Genomic DNA, 20,848 nt, shown 5'->3' on the forward strand with positions numbered 1-20,848 from the left:
TGCTATGAGGCAACAGCACTAACCACCATGCCACCAATCCAGGCTGAATGAAAGTAGGAAAGCTATGATTTCTGTATGTTTTTGTCCTTGACAGGTTAAACCACAATAAATACCAATAGCATACATTTGGTGTGTGTGTAGTTGTCTGCGTCTTGACTTCAGTGATTTTCTTACAGTTTAAAATCTCATGTGATCTTTTGAATTTCATGAGTCCAGCAACTAACCACTCTTACTAGATTGTATCACGTTATCTCAACAAGAACAAATTAAGTTATTGAGTTTCTTACAGATCCTACATGATTTGATTACGTTCACCATAGAAACATGAAATTATTTTATTCAAATTACAAGTTAGACTTTTGTAAATGTAACAACCACCTCTACCAGCCATCTCTACCTTTTTCGGTATACTGAAAAACGTAGAGGCGGCTGCTCGACTCGACTGAGATGGATGCCTTCCTCAAACCACGATCCAAAGCGCACAAGACAAAATCACATTAGATCCAGCAGTGTTTGATCTATCAACGTTATGAATGCAGTTTCAACACAGTTAGATGTGCAGATTTTAAATAACGTAAGCGTTCAGCATGCGCAGATACTCTGAGCTGAGGCATTAGGGTTGGCTCTGTATGTTCCCATTTGGGTTCATGATATGAATGACGCTACGGGTCATCAAGAGCAGTGAAGTCCCAGAATCAACCCCTCGAGAGTTAATTATAAGACCACTGGGTTGTGTCATGTTGTGATGTGGATGCAAAATCCTCTCAGCTAAATGTAATGGAGGGAAAACTCGTGATATCATCTTTTAATGTTTTACAGCAATAACATAGTGACTCCCATTCATATATATATATATATATACATGCATACACACAAACAGTTGGTACAAAGTTTGTTTGAAAAGTTTCCATTACCCACAGCCGTTTCTGTCTTTGATTGTTTTGACAGTTCGGCATGACAGTGATATCTTTTGTTACTGAGGCTGCAACTCACACTACCACTTACAGAAGAAAGAAGAGCAGCGAAAAAGTGTCAGCGTGGATGGTTTTTATTTTCTACTTTTCTGCTTTTTTTAGTTGGTGATGACAAGCACAATTACAAATCTGAAGTCGCAGCGTATATGAAAAAAGTGTCTTTGTATTCTTCATAGAGGATCTGAAATGTAAATACGCTCTATCACTGACAGCGACAGACAGTCTATCTTTCATTCTGTTTCCAGTCTCGGTGCTGAGGTGTATTATGTGAGCTGTCAGATTCTGTGACCTCATTTTGGAATTAAAGCTTTATTGCCTCCAAAATATCTTTCACACACCGGCGAATCGACTCTGACGCAGCAATGCATAATTTATTCCTTAAAAGTGCGTGCTAATCCGTACGCCCGTGTTGGCACCTTCCATAAAGTGTGGTAATTACAGGTTGGGGACTTCTACGCATTTGTAGGCAGTATTTATGTAGCAGATGCTGCAGGACAAAAGGAAACACAGTGTGCAATTTTTCATCCTTATTCTATTTTCAGTGACAATTTTTTCCAACCCTTCTCAAGGTTTTTTCATATGTGGGGTTGCAGAGATTGTCCTCAAGAGGACTCCTACCCTACTGAACAGCTCATCATGTCTCCAAAATCTTGTAAATTCTGTCTTTTTGACTCTGGGATGTTCTTCCTGTCAGAGATTCACTTGTCTTCGGCTGTTTTTCAAACCTCAGGGCTCAGGGAACATTTTCTACAGCTCCTTCACTGTATTTCATATATTTTTACCAGTCATTACAGGATGACTCATCAAACTCTCTACATGTTTTTGTGGTAATCCACCAGTCCACAGCTAACTGTGGAGAGACAGCTGGATCAGGTGGCCAAGTATATGAAACCATGCTTAATGTCCTGCATTAGTTACTGGTTCTTATTTGCACATTAGCCTTCCCTGTGTGGTATGATTCAGTTCAACTTTGCCTGTTTTTGGTAGTAATGGCAGCAATTTTCTCTATATTCCTTCTGCTGCAGACACTACCCCCTCAGTGTAGGTGGGAATCTTAGCTGATCGTCACTGCAGCACTGTTCGAAAATGTCGTGACATAAACACAATCCAGACAGGAAAAGTGAAGGTTATTGAACAGGTGGTGTTCCTGATTCGCGGTCTATGGCTGTTTATCACAGTAAACAAACAAGAAAGGGTGAAGGCAGGAAAACACAAACACAGGAGTTTGATTTCGCATATCACACATCCCACACATTTAACAGCAGTCCACTTCTGAATGACGATTCTTTTTGTCCTGCCGATGGTCTGCAGCTGCACCTAAAAGCTGAACTATAGTGGTGCCAAAAAACAAGAACAAAAATGAGGGAGGAAGCAAGCCAGCAAGTAGATATGAGGCAAAACTATGTAAGCTACAATGCTACAAATGTGATTATTTTATAGCAAAGCTGCTGTCAAATTTCTCCTGTTTTGCCTTCTCTGGCCCAACCTAACATCATGTTTTACCAGGACTACTTCTACATTCAGAGTGCTGCTTCTTCTTCTCCCATCAAATAAAGCATCTTCACAGCTGACTCTCCAGTGTGCATTCATCCGATGCATTCAAGTTGAGGGTACATGTGTCACATCTTTTCACGGGGTCTAAAATTTGTACTGACATCCCTAGTTACAGGTTGCATGAGTGCAAAGAGATCTTTCTCAGCCTCTCTGGCTGCGTCCACATCAGTGAGCACAAGGCATGAATGCTGTTGATGTGTCAGGTTATGGCGTTGCTTTAGAATGTAAGTAAGAAAGTCGGCCGACTTAAATGAATAAATACTGTGCTCTTCCAAATTTAATGCACACACGTATAGAACTGTTGTACTGTCCTCTCTTAAAAGAACAGGTTGGCATTTCTGGAGACCTTTTCCCCTTTTTGCCAAGAATTAGACAATAATGTTCAAATTACATTTAGGTCTATGGGAAAAGTGTTTTCAATTTCAGGCTCCAGCTGTAATACAAACATTACCCTGCCGGGTTGTTCTGTCCTATAAATCTGCCTCCAAAAGCATTCAGTGGCCCTTATCAAAGTAGAGATTTTTTTTTACAAATCCCGAGGACACATCGCATCTTATAATGATACCATAAAAACACAACCCTGTTCTAATGTAACGATGACTATAGCAGCTGCAACGTCTGTGCCCAGAACATTACATGTGGGAGCTACTGCTCTGAGCTGGTGCCATCAAGTGGAAAATGAGAGTAATGAAAAATGATCTGCTGCTCTAATCCTACAAAGTTACTCTGTGGATTAAAGCACATTATTACTGGGTCGACATGGCTGATACAGTCTTGTTATTTTATTTTTATTTTTTATCTCTATTTAACTACATAAAACAAGTCGTTATGTATTGTTGGTTAATTACAAGGCAAGTCTCAGATACTGTTATGCTTTCTTTTTTGAACTGCATTGGAAGTTACACTGTATATTTTCAAAATAAATTTTCTTTTCTTTTCAAAATAAAATTAGCTATGTACTATATTTAAGTATAGACTGCACATAAAAAACTGACCCAACGTTTGTGGATTTTACTCTAAATGATAACTGAGGTTATAAATTAAGTGAGCAGTAGGGTCATTTAACTTCCATTCTTTTAGATGTTTCCAGCCTGTAGTAGCCTCTTGCTGGATGTGCAGAAGCATGCAGGTTTAAAGCACTTTCACATCTTTGAAAGTTATCCATCTTTTATATGCAGTCGATGACTGACTGAGTGTTTATTCTGCCCTGGAGCATTTCCCTCTTGCTCTCTGTCTACTTTCCTACTATTCTGCCAAATAGAGGCAATGAATATGTTTGACATAGTGGGAAATTGGTGCAGAGCTACATGAAGACATGCTTGCCCATTTATTAGGAAGTCTGTTGGGGTAGCTTAGCATAAATAGTGGAAACAAATAGTGCTCAAATGTATCAAGCTTCACTAACCATCATATCCAATGCCCTCTTATTAACACATTTATGTTTTATCTGTAGAAGTACGGAGCAGCAGCTGACTGGCTCCTGGCTGAAGCACGTTATCAGTGATTGCATCAGTGTTATTTCTTAAAGCAAGATTATGATGATCAAATTTCAAGATGGCAAAATAGGACACAAAGCACACAGAATTAATCTCTTGCACACACAGATGGGTATACAGGTAAAAACACCTGAGTTCATACCCATTTTCCACTTGGGACCAACCAAGGGCGTTCAAGGAACCTGACTGATGCAGCAGAAGGCCTTGAGGACACTTCACGTGTCCACGCCTTTATGCATCTATGTATTTATGCGAGGACATGGCACTTATCCTGGCCTTGGTTTTACATAGACAAGGAGCACACAGATGCTGTTGACCCAAGTGATTTCAAATCCGTGACCTGGCCAGCTGGTGGGCCTCCCCCCTTTGGCTGCCCTCAGAGGGAGATGACAAGGTGGTTAAGGAAATAGAGAAGGTGGATAGAGGTGGATTCAAGAAAACCTAGAGACAAACAGCATCAGAGCATGATGGGTAAAAAGCAAAAGGGTCACACGTGTTATTTGGCTTTCCTGTGGAACACTGTGTCAAACTCTGGCAACATGCTTTCATTTCAGTGTTATTCTAACAAAAAAAATTAATGTCTTAGAGCATTATGCAAACACATAAGACGCAATTTTGTGCAGGACTCAGAAATGAGCTAACTCTGCATTTGACCATGCAACAGCCATAAACCCAATGACATTCAGAAACTCTCGACCTTAAATGCTTGCACTTTGCATAACTGCATTTCTCAGAGTTTTCTTTTAAAAATGGTGTACTCGAGTACTTTGTAATGGCTGAAAAGTCTTAGGCCATTAGAGCTACAAACCAAAATGGATAATAGAAAATGATACAGGTTGAGGAACAAGGTCAAGGAAGTTAGAGGAGGAGAAGGAGGCAAGTAGAGAAATGAGAGGAGGCTCAGAAAGCGAAGGAGGTGCAGCGAGGCAGAAACTCATAGGTAATTAAGGATTTTGAGAAAAAGTCAACTAGGATGGAAAAAGAATGGAGTTGGGGAAACAAAGCAAAGGAAGGGAATGAAGGTCTGAAGAGAAACAGGCAAGAAATAAAGACTAAGAAGGTAAGTAATCCACTGTTTGCTAAAGGTATGTTATTGAAAAAAAGATGCCGGTAATAAATAGATGACTGATGAGATGCTGAAGAGCGAATTCAGAGGGAGACTGTTGTAAACACAGGGATGTATGGTAGAAAGAAAAGAATTGGAAAAGTGGAAAGAGGGACTACAGGGGCTGCGACAAACTGACAGTCATTTAAAGTGACACTTACAGCAAAGATGAAACCATGTCTGGTCAAGCGTGACCAGACAAGAATAATCATTGCACTTACTGATGTGGCTACAGCATTTAGCCTGATCCCTCTGAGAACAGCCTAATAAATGTGGAGAAAGCTGTTGTAACCACACAATAAAGTACCTACAAGCAATACACATTTTAATGAATAATTTCAACGCCAGACACATTTATTCTACTGCCTCAGTTGTGTGTAAGTAATTTGGTCCAGTAATGCAATATTTTGTTGTAGGTGTCCGGAAATACTTGAGCCTGTTGCTGGAATGTGATGAATCAGAGACTCAAAGCTGCGCTGTGCAGACGATTTTGCAACACGTTGTGTTTTTTAAGTGCTCCAGATAAGATTTGGATTGCCTTCCTGCAAAACACCACATTCAGTTACCCCCAAAACCAGGAACTTGGTATTCCGCTGCTATGTTCATTAATTATTTCTTGCAGGGTAACCTTCAAAAATGGTACATGAATCCCTTAATTATGCACACCAGTGCTAAATGAAACATTAGGCCATGGGGATCTCCCCTGCAAAACCTTCAGGAGAGCTTTTACAAACTAGTTCCCTGTCTCTTACTTTTGCTCACACCCTGATGCAGACATCAGCTCTCATGTATACTTGGTAGAGCAAATCAGGGCCCTGTACTACAGAGTGAGTTCACCATATCCTGTTATGGATAAGCAGTCACAACTCCCAACTTAGATTAGAGATCTGATCTAGATTGTCATATTAAAATTTTTAGTTTTCTACAGTTTATTTTCTTCTATCTATTCACTGCAACTGAGAAGTAATACTTACCTCTTTAACATTCATGGAGCCTCACTTCTTCAAAGGGATAGAATAGATGATAGAGAGAAGTAAGACAAAGGGGACAAGATAGGAGAGAGCAGAGAGGAGAGCCGGATCTGGCTTCCCACACCTCCTCATTACAGATCTGTGATGTTTAAGTCTATGCAAAATCAGTTTGTGTAGTTTTACATCTTACATGTTTCATTTGCACTTTACACCTCAAACTGTCAAAAAAGCAATTGAGAAAATAGCGTCATTATATCTAAATAACTTTATTTGATCAGCGAGATTAAACGCCGTCCTCCTCTCATGCTGAAAAAGAAAACCATTACCAATCAGGCATTTCAAATCTAATGGAACTACAATTTAAAATCACTCTTCTGCTAAGTTTTCTGTTATATGATATAACATTGGTTCATCCCTTGAGTTAGTTGCCTTTTTTTAATGCATGAATCATTCATAGATTGCTTTTAAGTGGCAACCAGAAAATGATCAGGTACAAAGATTGGACTGAATATAAGTGAAAAAGAAAATCAACCGATGTTCAAAGGAACACTTTGAAAGAGCTTCAGAAAGCCTGGAGAACTATTGCTGAAGACGACTTTAAAAAGTGACAAAGTTTTGATCCTTGGATGCATATTCTGAGAAAGGAGGGGTGGCTCAAGTCTTTTGTGCAGTACTATATAATGTGTTACTGTATTATAAGTCATATTTTCTTTCTTTTTTTTATTTTATCAGCCACATTAAATATATTAACTTGTTTGGCTTAAAATCTTCAGCCTTATCATTTCATATTTTAATGATAATGGTAAAATGAACAACTCACAGTTATAAGAGACCCTAAAGAAAGAAAAGCCAAGTCACCTCTGTATGCCATGGAAGGATGTGTCACCACAGCAGGAGGTTTGGTGTGACTCACCAGCTTTTATCACACAGGTGCCATGCTTACAACTTTGGCCCTGCCTGAGAGTATCCTTGAAGTAAAAGAGAAGGTTAACGTTTGTCAAATGTCACACGCTCTCTTATAATCGTGTCACTAACTCAACTGATTCAGCTACCCAGCCGCAGGGAGCAAGGACGGGCTAGGTCTGCATGCATTTATTTTCCTCTCACTTAGAAGGGATGCTGGTCGAAAGGCCATTGAGAAAGTCTGCTGCACATCTGTTTGCACAACAGTTTTGCTCCACAGCGAGAAGTCGGCCATCTGGAAAAGTGATATCTTTTTTGCCATCGTAACACGCAGCACAGGGGTTAGCTGACAAACTGACAGCACAGTACAGAGGAGGTCTTGTATATTTTTGTGCTGATGGTTAAATTGCTGAAGAATGATGAACTTTAATTGTTGCATATGAGTTTTGTTTAAAAGTTAAAAGTAAATTACCGTAGCGCTTTAGGTGTATAAAGCTCACACATTAATGTGTGTTCTGTGCATTTTCCCTTTTTTACTCTGCGTTTTCCAAGAAATGACCCACAATTGCTGAGGATCACTGACCTTCAAAGCTCACACTTATGATGGAGCACTTGCTCAGTAGGACATCAGTCATTTGTTAGTGGTTGAGGGCCTTTTACGGCAATTAGCAGTTTAATTGCCATGCTCACCCCAACGCTAATTCACTTGGCAGATGCTTGCATAACTGCAATGAATTGCAAGAAAGCAATTTACTTTAAAAGTCAGTTCATTTATTAAATATATAATATGTCCAAAAATCATCAGCATCACACCTGGGAGCTTTAGGAAATAAGTGTATAGCGATATCTCGCAGTACTGTTAGGTCAGTGGGGGTCCAGTAACTGCTGGGGGTCTCCATGGAAGTTGATCCCACCATGATGATGATTGTGGGTGAAGAGAAATGGACAGGAATCCAATGAAATATTTAGATGAACTCAAACATTTTAATAATGGATTGCATTTATATAGCGCTTTTCTAGGCACCCAAAGCTTTACAGTTCCACTCTCACGTTCACACACTGGTGCAGGCAAACCACAGCCACACTAGTAGGCGGTAGGGTAAAGTGTCTTGTTGGGGGATCGGACCGACAACCTTCCGGTTACAGATGAGCTTCCCAACCTCCTGAATCACGGTCGCCCCAATTTTACAACACAAACTGAACCATCACTGAATGACTTTGATAAGCACTGGCATAGATGGTTTTAAAATAACTGAAACTCAGGTTGTTTAATCTAAACAAATACACTTGATTCTTTTAACTCATGATTACGGTTTCTACAAAAATATTTCCTCTAAATCTTGTGGGTGGCTGTCCGAGTGCAGCTACACCTGCTTGAGATCAGCTCCTCCTCTGTCTCAACAGCAAGTTCCACTCATGGTTGCTCCCATCACTATGCTGCCATCTCACATGTACAGGCAGGCAGGCACAGAGAGCCAGGGACAGGTGAGACACTTGGAGGTAGTGACAGGTGTAATTAGACTTTTATTGATAAAGGTGCTTGAAACTGTTGGATGCTTCAGGCCAAATGAAAGAAAAACTTCTTTTTGAGTCTAAAAATCAATCTGCTGTTATCTTCTTTGTAGTTTACCTTTGTGTAACTGTGCTGTGAGGCTTTGCTGATCAGTGAACTTAAATCACTTCCAGTGAATCATAATTCCAAAGACTCAGGCGAGCAAAGTGCAAGTAAAGACCAAATGCTTCATTAGGAAATTATCTCCAGAGGAACTGTTAGTGTTTGTTCATGCCATTATACACTATATTAGTATTTGCTGCTGTACCGTCACACGTATATGAACTTGAGTCACATCCCATTCTTATTCCCTAGGGTTTAATATGCCAGCTCAGCTCTTCTGGGAAGGCTTTCCACAAGGTTTAGAAATTTCTTACAGAAGCACATTTTGATGTCAGACAATGACGTTGGACTAGAAGCCTGGCTCGCATGTGCAGTCAGGTTCCCAAACTGTTCCCACAAAGTTGGGAGCATGAAATTGTCCAAAATGGTATGCTGAAGCATTAAGAGTTCCTTTCACTGGAACTAAGGGCCTGAGCCCAACTCTTGAAAAACAACCCGAGACCACAAACCTCCCTCCACCAAACTTTACACTTGGTACGATGCAGTCAAGTACTGTTCTCCTGGCAACCACCAGAGCGTCATCCCTCCAGTGAACGCATGTCCCCTGCTCTACTGTCCAGTGGTAGCGTGCTTTGCAAACAATGATAGGTAGTGAGGAAATTTCCCGACTGGACTTGTTGCACAGGTGGACCTATCCTGGTATCATCCTGGATTTCAATGATCTCCTGAAAGCGACCCATTCTTTCACAAAATGTTTGTAGAAGCAGTCTGCATGCCTGATTTGTTTTACGAAATTGTGTTCTATTGTATTTTTATCTGTATTTACTGTACAGCACTTTGGTCAGCCTTGGTTGTTTTTAAATGTGCTCTATAAATAAACTTGACTTGACTTGACTGATTTTATACACCTGTGGCCATTAAAGTAATTGGAACACCTGAATTTAATGATTTGGATGGGTGAGTGAATACTTTAGGCGATATAGTACATCTTTGCTGTGAAGCAAACTGAACAGTCTGTGTAGCACGTCTTAATAGAAACTTAAATGAATGTAGTTTCTGCACATGTTCACTCTACTTTGCATAGTTCATGCAAAGAGATTACCAAAGGTTTAATCACTCCACACTTTCATGTTTCTGTGCTGTTTATCATTATTAGTCTTTGAAATGCCAGCCTAAGTGTCAGTATTACAGTTTTATGCACAACGGCAACAACAGCAACTGTTCTTTCTGCTACTCCTTCAAACCCAGTAAGCTCCTGTTCGCACACTGCAGTCTCCCAGCATTCACGTGAATGTATATTATCGCCGCACACATTCAATTTTTATATGTAAAAGAGGGCAAATTCTACCACCTACTGAATAGATGGTAGCATTGCAGCTTGTCTGATAGCCATCATCATCATCTCAAGCATAATGTGCTGAAGATTGCTGACGACATGGTCCAGTACCTGCATCCTGTTAGAGAACTGTACGTAAAACACAAACACACGAGCGAACACAGCTGCTGAACATCTGTATATTCATAAACTCTTTGTTATCTTCTCCCATCTGTGTCTCTGCATGTGTATAGTCAGAGTCTGATGCTGTCTGATTTTGCCACTCTGGCTCCTCCATTCACACACATTCAGTTTTACAGCGTTAATCGTGTTTTTTTTAAAGCACTTTCCTCACAGATGTACACAGTGGTATCACGTGCTCTCACTCTGGGTTTTATTCCTGTTGAAACAGAAAGCATCAAACTGAATAGGGTAAAGACCAGGCTTACATTAAGAAGCCCCCAGAGGCCAAAGGTCAAAGCTGAAATGAACATCAGCGGCAGTGCAGCTGTGGGAGAGAAAGGTCCTATGGATCTATGTATGCCTATGAAAAAGTATAAAAAAAAAAGTCAAAATGCTACATTTATGGGGTAAAATAATTAAAAAGAAAATACAACTAGTATTTGCAGTCAATGGCTTTATGTATAGGTAGAATTACAAAAAACAATCACACAAACAATACAAACAATATGCATAAATATATCTATCATAGTTATTAGTTAAATCAGGAAATAATATCCATAAACATCTGTTGCAAGTTCACATTACAGGTAGCAGCCAGCAACAACAAAAATCAGAGCAACGAAGGGTGACTTTTAAAAACATTTCAGCGGTCGGGTTATTATATGAGTTAGTTGATTAGTAGAAGGCAGATTTACAGAACTCAGAATCACCTGAGTTTTTCAAAAGTTCGCTGAAGAGAAATATTCCAAACGTGTACGGTTAAAGCTTTGCAAAGGTCAGCTTAAACTCTAAAAGAAAGTTTTAAAAAGCTTGCAGGTCCAGTTAGCTTGTGCGCGTGCAACAAAGAAAGAGTCGAGCCACAGGTGCCGTGCCAAAGTGATGGAGATAGTGTGTGCAGGGTTTGTTTATCACAGGAACACGTGAGGAGAGTTAATGCTGGTTTAATCACTCGGTGAGAATTTGTTTTTTCTGTGCTTCTTTCACCCATCACTCTGTTTAAGCAGAGAAAAGTTAGTAAGTTCAAATGTGGGTTACGTGTTTAACATCGGCTTAACAGATTGACACCTACTAAATGCATTATATTGAAGTTAGCTGTGTGTGCACTTACTGATATTAAATCTGAATATTTCTGATAGTTTACGGTAAATGTTCTAATGAGTGTTGCTTCTTACTACTTTTAGTTCCTTTCTCTTCACGTAGGATCAGATGCTTATAACGCAGCCTGCACGGCACATTACCTTGCATGCTATATGGAAACCACGTCAACTGCCAACAGTGTAACTACAGCCAAGCAGAGGGGAATGAAGGCACAGAGGTGTATTGTATTTTTAAACACACTCTGGTGGTTGTTAAAGGACTCGAGCGGGAAGTTATTAAGAGTACAGGTCAACTTTGCCTGCAAATGTGGATGTGCTATCGTTTGGAATTACTGTCATGGCATCTGGATCACAGGCAGTTGTAAAAATATATCTATATAAGAAAATGTATCTATGATCAGCATCTATTTCTAGAGTTAATTCAGACCACGAAGCACCTATGACAACTTTCTGTCAAAGCGGGACTGAGACGCGCATCGCTTTCAGTAGACTCGACACCAAAACAAGGTTATTTCTCAAAATGTTTCGGCCTAATCGGAAACAGCCAAACGCACTGCTTTGTTCTTTGTTTTTAAGAAGACAGAGAGAGACTGTGTGGAAAGTTTACAGCACTGTGGAACTCTGCTGCCTGTAATCATCTCTGCAATTAACTATTGAAAGCCAGGGATTACTTGCATATACAGAGAATTTACAGTCCTGCTGTAGATGTGCACACATAAGAACAAGTTTAAGCAGTAGTCAACTCCATAGACTGTATATAAAAACAGATGTAGCCTCCAGATCTGACGACTGAAGCAGAACTGCATTTCTTTTCTAATCGCCAGCAGGAGGCGACTCATAGGCTACGTTCACACTGCAGGCGAAAGCGCATCAAATCCGATTTTTTTGACCCTATGTGACCCATATCCGATCATGGTATGACAGTGTGAACGGCACAAATCCGATATTTTCAAATCCGACCTCACTTTCGTATGTAGTACTGAATCCGATACATATCCGATGTTTTAGAAAGCGACTGCTGTTTGAACGGTCAGGTCGAATTAAATCCGTCTTTTACGTCACTGACACAAGACAGACGCCAATTATCAGCTCCGGAGTAGCGCCCGAGAACACATCGTGAACGCTTCCTGGCCATCCAGTGTAGATGTTAGTGAAACTGTTGGGAAGACAACGTGAACATTTTATTTGTACTGTATAATCTGCAGATTCTGACAGAAATCTACAGCTATCCTTTGAAGCACTGCTCCTCTAAAACAGCAATAAGGATCATTATTAGGTTATTTACATTATTATGTAAATAACAAAATAACTTAAAGCAAAAATTGGGAAACGTAAAGTCCGAAGTCTTTATATTAAGGGCCATCAGTCAAACAATACTGTTTGCTCTGGGTCTAAACAGAGCGAGTTGTGTGTGACGTCTTCTTTTGCGCATGCGGGCCGCTTTGAGGGTTCACAGTAGAGCGCGTTTGCAGTCGCATTTTAGTTGTAGTGTGAACAAGCAGACAAAAAAAAAATAAAAAATTGGCTTTGATCAAAAAATCGGAATTGAGCATTAAGACCTGCAGTGTGAACGTAGCCATAGTCAGGTAAAAGAAGCCTGACTGTGTAGAATTATAGTACTGATCACATCATCTATTATCACAGTAAACACTGTCTGAGGAGTTTATAGTCTCATTTACGGTCTTTTTAAAAAAAAAATAAAAATAAAAAAAATAAAAAAATAAAAAAAAAACACGGAATTTAACTGTTAACAAGTCTGGGTACAAAAAAGGGTGTGGCCAAAACGCTCAATTGGAGGCTTCTACTGGTGACCTCTCAAGCCAATCCACCACCACGGCTACAATCATATTTTATATACAGTCTATACACTCTAGTCTTACAACCTTGGCATGGTATAGACAATCAATCACCTGCTGTATGTTACATCGCACTCTGTGACAAATGGAGCGATCATGTAAGTAGGCATCCACATTAGTTGACCTAAATACAAACAAAGACAAAGATTACAGGTACAAAAGAACAGAAGATGGAAAATTAACAACATAAAAGTGCAAAATCAAAACATGATTGACCAAAATGGAAAAAAAAAACCAAAAAAAAAACCTCTCCATTAATCAGCCATTGTGTTCATGTCAGTCTTTATCCACTGGAAATTGATATGCTGAGATTTCAATCCACTGTAGTCAGCAGCAGAAGATCCTCAGAGGTGAGTGTTATTAAAAATATTAGTCGTGCAAACGGAGCGAGAAAATTGTGATCAAACATGTGACCAAATGAATTTCAGCTTTAAGATAAAAGAGCATTTTGTACCTCAGTACAAAACTAAGTTATATCGTAGGTGGATTAGTTACAGCTACCACATGAGCTGTTCTTAATACTACAAAGTCTGTTTTTTTAAAGTCAAAACAATGTTTCAGTGCTTCAAACCTCTTCTATACAAAACATGACTCAACATACTCGACGGCTTTTCACTCCTGAAAAGCTAAAGTGTCAAATAATACCCCCCCAATCCCAAGTCATTCATTATATTATATATTAGTGATGTATATGAAGAAAGAAAAAAGAACGATTGAGACTTCACACTGACTGACTACACTGGAATACCTCGAGATTACTCTGCACTCTCTCAGGTTACATGTTTCGTCCCCCGTTGATGACGTTTCCTCCCGGAGGGGCGATGTGAATAGAGTCCAGGATGGGCCGCAGTATTTGTCCAAATGGTCTAAAGATGGAGAGATTTCATTTGACATTTTAAAAACACATAAGCACAATGACTGCCCCATTTTTAACCCAATAACTCCCTCCAACATATTTACTTTTATGCATCAGCAGATGTGAAGCAAATCTCTGCAGGGATGTTTAAAGTATAGGAGCAATAGCAACAGCCTAAGGTAGTGCTGCCTGTTCCCTTTTCATGCAGTCACACTGAATTTGTGGTAAAAGCTTGTGCCTCTGCTATGACTGCCCTTGTTGTTGGCTAAAAAAGGCTCAAACTGAGCTTTCATAATAATTAAATACCACAAAAAGTTCAACCAGGGCAAAGTACAAACAACTCCACTGCAGGCTGCACTATATTAACATTTAGTGGGCAAATTTAAAATCTCTTCCTCTTCATCCAAGACTGTATGGCAACATATCAAAGCTACACTGTAGTTTATAATTAATGCTTAATAATAAACAACATTTCATAATTTAGCTGCGATCATGACTAATAGTACATAACTTCACTGCAATTGGAGGTCTAGACGACTAATGTGGCGTTCAAAGACTTGCCGCCTTGTTCAGATTTCAATGGGACACATTCACAGTCATGGGGTGAGCAGTGGTGAGCAGGGACATTATTAATACCACAGACTCAAATGAAGCGAATGTAAGCTGACAGCCCGAGTTTCACTCACGTAGAGAGGACTTCAGATGGAAGGTCGGTGATGTAGGACGGGATAGGCCTGCCAGTCAGGAACTGAGCCACCTCGTTGGTGAAAGTGTTGCAGTTGTGCTCAAACAGACGATACCTGTCACCTCTGAACAACAACAACAAAAAAACTCAGTAACATGCAAAGTTCAAATAATAAACCTGACTATCTCCTGATTATACATTACTTATGTAAGGAGCTTGGAGCTTTTCTGTATGCGGGAAAGAAACTGACCTGTATGTGCTTTCTCCCAGGGAAGAGAGGTAATCCATGAAGATCTCCTCAGAGACTTCAGTCTCACCGAGCTCCACCACTGTGTCAGGAGGCCCCAGCATAGTCCCACCCTGCCAAAAACAAAGAAAATGTGTCATAAAACAGAAACATGATTAAAGAGTAAATCAGTGATGGTCTGAGGAAGCTGCTGCACTATTAGCTTCTATTGTTTTAATTTTATTATGCATGTCTAAAACAACTCTCGCTAGTAAGCATAAAATGGGATTACCTGCATAAAGAAATGTTAGATAAATAAAAAAATAAAGAGGTCTTCTTGAGTCAATTTTCTGTATTTGTGATACACGCTTAAGTTAGTTAGCAAGCCACCTTACTTCCAAGGTGGGAAAAATGCTAAGCTAATAAGCTAATTGTTATGACTGAGGTTTTGTTTTTTGTTTTTTTGGGGGGGAAAAATAAATTAAAAAAAAAAAAAAAAATCAGGAAAAGATGATTGAATTCACATCATTTATTTGGTCTTGGAAAAAAGTAAAATACTTCAACTTACAGGTAAGAATATGCAATCAGCCAAAACATTAAAACAACCCATTTATATTATTTTTAACTAATTTATTATTTTTAATAGGTGGACTTTTGTCATGATAATAAAGCTGTGGTAGCAGACCATAGATGTATGAAATGTATATTATACGATATACTATGATCTAAATTATTAGGCAAATCTGAACATTTCTTTACTGATATTGTGTGTGTGTGTGTGTGTGTGTGTGTGTATATATATATATATATATATATATATATATATATATATATATATATATATATATATATATATATATATATATATATATATATATATATATATATATATATATATATATATATATATATATATATATATATATAAAAAATGGTATGTACTACTTTCATATGTATGAGTAGTACATATAGATATAGTTAAATTCTATGTAGGTATGAAGCGTCTCTCTGTGTTAGCGTTGTGCAGGCTGGTGACCTGCTTCTCACCCAACAGCAGCTGGTATAGGTTCCTCAACCCATCACCCCACGAATAAATAAAGAAAATGGATAGAACTTCATTTCTTGAGTTCTTTTGTAGAATATCACCTACCCAATTGTACTTTTTCTTTCTTGACAAGTGTCACACTGGTCTCAGGCGTTGTGATTTGCCTTCTTTGCACAGCTTTTGTTTGTTTCTTTGTTTCCCCCTGCTCGCTATCATGACATCACAAACATCTGGTCGATTCATTTGTGGCCCCAAGGGACAAACATACAAATGTTTGTTTCGGGACAACAACCATTTCAAAACTCAGGGTATACTTTGTAAATCCTGCAAAAATGAAAGGTACTGCAGAAATGAGAGGCAGCCGACACACGTCTAAAACACCTTCAAAAATTATTTTCCACATGTGTGCAGCAGTCTGGGAGAAGGCTGAGGTGTTTGGTGATATAAGTGAAATGGACGTCACATCCTTACCGGAGAACAGCTGGAGATCCCCTCCCCTCCAAAGAAGAACTCATCACCATATGCCACTATAGCTGTGTGCCTGCAAAATTATTACATTGGTAAATCCAGGTCAGAGCATCTCAGTGGCATAACAGCATATTTAAAATTACATTAGCACCATTCATGACGCTTAATCCACTTTGGCACACCAAATAACACAATACAGTCACGGTGCATTTTACAAACTACCGAATACAACAATTATAAGGACTAAAAATCCATCCATAGACAGACGAGTGGATGAGTGAGCAACTAGCTGTTTATTTAGTGTTAAAATATCATATGTATCTGCCTAATCTTTTTAATTATAGCTCACTTGGTCAGTTCACATACATCCCCAGACACCTTCATTAATAAATACAAACAGGCAGACCACCAGGAGGTGTTTTGACCATTTTTAATGCCACTGCCGTCTTCCCTGGGACCAGAATTAGGTCAGTGGCCTACACCTGATGTATCTACAGTAAAAGCTGTGTTTTCGTGATAAGGAGGTTACACTTACCATATCCCATCCAGCTGCTTTCCTGCAATAGAAAAGGGGGGGGGGGGGGGGGATTAATGCATGCAAGGCAGGAGATGGTCGCTAATGCAAGAAGCCGGTAAAACAAGAGATGAGCCATTTCTAATGATGTACGGGTGCAAGTCGATTAAGTTCGCCATTTATTTTAAACCAAACAATATTTATAAAAGTCCCTTGACCTTGATATTTTAACCAGAGAACAGCAACATCTACTTTAGACGACCGTCAAAGAAGGCTTCTCCAGCCGGTTATCATCACTTATTTGTCCCCCAAGGCCAGACTGCATCAGTATTTGTCTGCAGGCTACTTACCCAACATTATAGGACTAAGGCTCCGAGCCATTCCTCTGGACAAATCATAAATATACAGTTGTACATTGTATCGCGTAGGATTCTTGTCCATAACTCAAACTCAGAAATTTTATTTTTCTATTTTTCCTTAGCTAGCTAAGCCACAGAGCTTTCTCAACATACGCTCCTGCGAGGTTCTAAACGAAAGGAATGATGTCAGGCCTTTAAATAGCCCAAGCACTTCCGCTTTCACTGCTTTCAAAATAAGAACGGCTGGCGAGAATCTTTAATGAAAGGTCGACTGTTTTCTTGTGAGATTGCTTTATTTTGAAGGATCTCTGTGGCTCTTCCGATTTTAGTTCGCTGTCTGTGAATGACTTGACAGAATTTTAATTTGATAACACAAAGCTTGTGTTTTTATTTCGAATAGAAAATAATTACAAGGTTTATCAAGATTAAATAAACGCTTCGGTAGCCTGATAGCTGACACTAATATCACCCAGAAAAGGGAGCCATTTTTAAAAATATATTTTTAAAAATTCGTTTATTTATTTAAACAAAAATAAGGACCACAATATATAAATATATCACCTCTATACAGAGATTTCTACAGGTTTTGGCTTGTTAGCGAGAAAAATGTAGAAAAAGTGGGACACAAGTGAGTCCTTGGATTTGTTATGATCAGTGGTAACCACTGGAGGGCGCTGTATTCCGAGACAAGATATGAGACAATGGCCGTGTGTGCAAAGGAAATGATGATAGATAAGAAGTTTAGCCCCGAGGGAGCTGTAATTTGTTTACATTTTTTAGCAGACCATATTAGTTTAAATCCAGCAGAAATAAAAGGAGATGACTGACTGGTGGATATTTTTCTCCATAATGTAGAGAATACAGCTTGTTGGAGGTTGCTGCGTCCTTACCCCCCTTTTTTTTTTTTTTGAGAAAGCAGGTGAAATTATACAAAAAAAAGTGCTGCAATTAGGAGGAAGAAATTATGAAGGTTCTCTCTAGAAAATTCGACCTGGTTAAGAAGAGAGGCAATGTGGGATTCCTGGCAGAAAAAGTGGGACACAGATATTAAACAAGGGCAACAAACTGCAGGAACTGGGATGAAGGGTCGAAAAAAGAAATTAGATGAGAGCAAATGTTTTATTTTCACTCTGCACTAAAGACTGTAAAGAAAAAATGTACTTTTGTGGGTTACAGTGAGCCATTTTTATGTTGACTGATATTTGCCATGCTTGGTTTTAATTGAATACACCAAGTATTTTTTTTTTTTTTAAAAAACACCCAGCACGCCCCTGCGGGCGGTTTATCCTTCAAGCTCGGGTCCTCTACCAGAGGCCTGGGAGCTTGAGGGTCCTGCGCAGTATCTTAGCTGTTCCCAGGACTGCGCTCTTCTGGACAGAGATCTCCGATGTTGTTCCCGGGATCTGCTGGAGCCACCCGCCTAGCTTGGGAGTCACCGCACCTAGTGCTCCGATTACCACCGTTACCTTCACCCTCCACAGAGAAGAGCTCGAGAGGATATATATATATATATATATATATATATATATATATATATATATATATATATATATATATATATATGGTCTTGCAGCCGAGACTGCAAGACTGCAAGACCAGACTGACCAACCTGTGCACTGCCTGGATTGATTACAAGAAGGCCTATGACTCAATGCCCCACAGCTGGATACTGGAATGCCTAGAATTGTACAAGATCAATAGGACCCTAAGAGCCTTCATCAGGAACTCAATGGGGATGTGGCATACAACACTAGAGGCCAACTCCAAGCCCATAGCACAAGTCACCATCAAGTGCGGGATCTACCAAGGAGATGCTCTGTCCCCACTGCTGTTCTGCATAGGCCTGAACCCCCTCAGTGAGATCATTAACAAGACTGGCTACGGATACCGACTACGGAACGAAGCAGTTGTCAGCCACCTCCTGTACATGGATGACATCAAGCTGTATGCCAAGAGTGAACGAGACATCGATTCACTGATCCACACTACCAGGCTATACAGCAATGACATTGGAATGTCATTCGGACTGGAGAAGTGTAGTCGGATGGTAACAAAGAGAGGGAAGGTAGTCAGAACTGAGGGGATTGAACTACCAGAAGGCAACATTGCAGACATAGAGGACAGTTACAAGTACCTGGGGATCCCGCAGGCGAATGGGAACCATGAAGAGGCCGCTAGAAAAGCTGCAACCACCAAGTACCTGCAGAGGGTCAGGCAAGTCCTGAGGAGTCAGCTGAATGGTAAGAACAAGATCCGGGCCATCAACACGTACGCCCTGCCCGTGATCAGGTACCCTGCTGGGATAATAGGCTGGCCAAAGAAGGAGATAGAAGCCACTGACATAAAGACAAGAAAGCTCCTTACCATGCATGGAGGGTTTCACCCCAAGTCCAGCACCCTGAGGCTGTACGCTAAGCGGAAGGAAGGGGGCCGGGGACTGGTGAGTGTCAGCACCACAGTCCAGGATGAGACAACAAACATCCAAGAATACATTGGGAAGATGGCCCCAACTGACCGAGTGCTCAGTGAATACCTCAGGCAGCAGAAACCCAAGAAAGAGGAGGGAGACGAGGAACCATCATGGAAGGACAGGCCCCTGCACGGTATGTACCACCGGCAGATAGAGGAGGTGGCTGATATCCAGAAATCCTACCAGTGGCTGGACAAAGCTGGACTGAAAGACAGCACAGAGGCACTAATCATGGCAGCACAAGAACAAGCTCTGAGCACAAGATCCATAGAGGCTGGGGTCTATCACACCAGGCAAGACCCCAGGTGCAGGCTGTGTAAAGATGCCCCAGAGACAATCCAGCACATAACAGCAGGGTGCAAGATGCTAGCAGGCAAGGCATACATGGAACGCCATAACCAAGTGGCCGGCATAGTGTACAGGAACATCTGTGCCGAGTATAATCTGGAAGTCCCGAGGTCAAAATGGGAGATGCCCCCAAGGGTGGTGGAGAATGACCGAGCTAAGATCCTGTGGGACTTCCAGATACAGACGGACAAAACGGTGGTGGCTAACCAACCGGACATAGTGGTGGTAGACAAACAGAAGAAGACGGCCGTAGTGATCGATGTAGCGGTTCCGAATGACAGCAATATCAGGAAGAAGGAACACGAGAAGCTGGAGAAATACCAAGGGCTCAGAGAAGAGCTCGAGAGGATGTGGAGGGTGAAGGTAACGGTGGTCCCCGTGGTAATCGGAGCACTAGGTGCAGCTAGGCGAGTGGCTCCAGCAGATCCCGGGAATAACATCGGAGATCTCTGTCCAGAAGAGCGCAGTCCTGGGAACAGCTAAGATACTGCGCAGGACCCTCAAGCTCCCAGGCCTCTGGTAGAGGACCCGAGCTTGAAGGATAAACCGCCCGCAGGGGCGTGCTGGGTGTTTTATATATATATATATATATATATATATATGTATATATATATATATATATATATATATATATATATGTATTGTTTTTAGATTTTTACTTTTTAATTGTTGACCTTCTTATGTATTTATTGGGGTTGTGTTTGACTTTTTTTTTTTACTGTTTTTGCAGCAAATTCACAATTTTGGGGATTTAATCATTTGATGATCCGCGTATTAGATTTGGAGTAGATTTTCCCCTGGATGCCCT

The 20,848-nt window shown here is 40.3% G+C and overlaps 1 protein-coding gene across 2 annotated transcripts; it reads right to left on the bottom strand.

The window, feature by feature from the left end:
- Window positions 1-10,555: 10,555 nt before the first annotated feature.
- Window positions 10,556-17,407, bottom strand: desi1a (desumoylating isopeptidase 1a). Of its 2 annotated transcripts, XM_026163724.2 has the most exons (7): window positions 17,214-17,398; window positions 16,885-16,906; window positions 16,353-16,422; window positions 14,861-14,970; window positions 14,612-14,734; window positions 13,818-13,935; window positions 10,556-13,193 (listed from the first exon to the last, which is right to left on the bottom strand). In XM_026163724.2, exons 1-6 carry the CDS (start codon window positions 17,302-17,304, stop codon window positions 13,845-13,847), a joined length of 507 nt encoding a protein of 168 aa, XP_026019509.1. In that variant the 5' UTR covers window positions 17,305-17,398; the 3' UTR covers window positions 10,556-13,193; window positions 13,818-13,844. The 2 variants fall into 2 exon arrangements, with proteins under 2 accessions (XP_026019509.1, XP_026019508.1); XM_026163723.2 differs by having other exon boundaries at window positions 10,556-13,935; window positions 17,214-17,407.
- Between the last annotated feature and the right edge of the window lie 3,441 nt (window positions 17,408-20,848).

The sequence above is a fragment of the Astatotilapia calliptera genome, chromosome 4 (assembly GCF_964374335.1).
Source record: "Astatotilapia calliptera chromosome 4, fAstCal68.1, whole genome shotgun sequence".
Lineage (NCBI taxonomy): Eukaryota > Metazoa > Chordata > Actinopteri > Cichliformes > Cichlidae > Astatotilapia > Astatotilapia calliptera.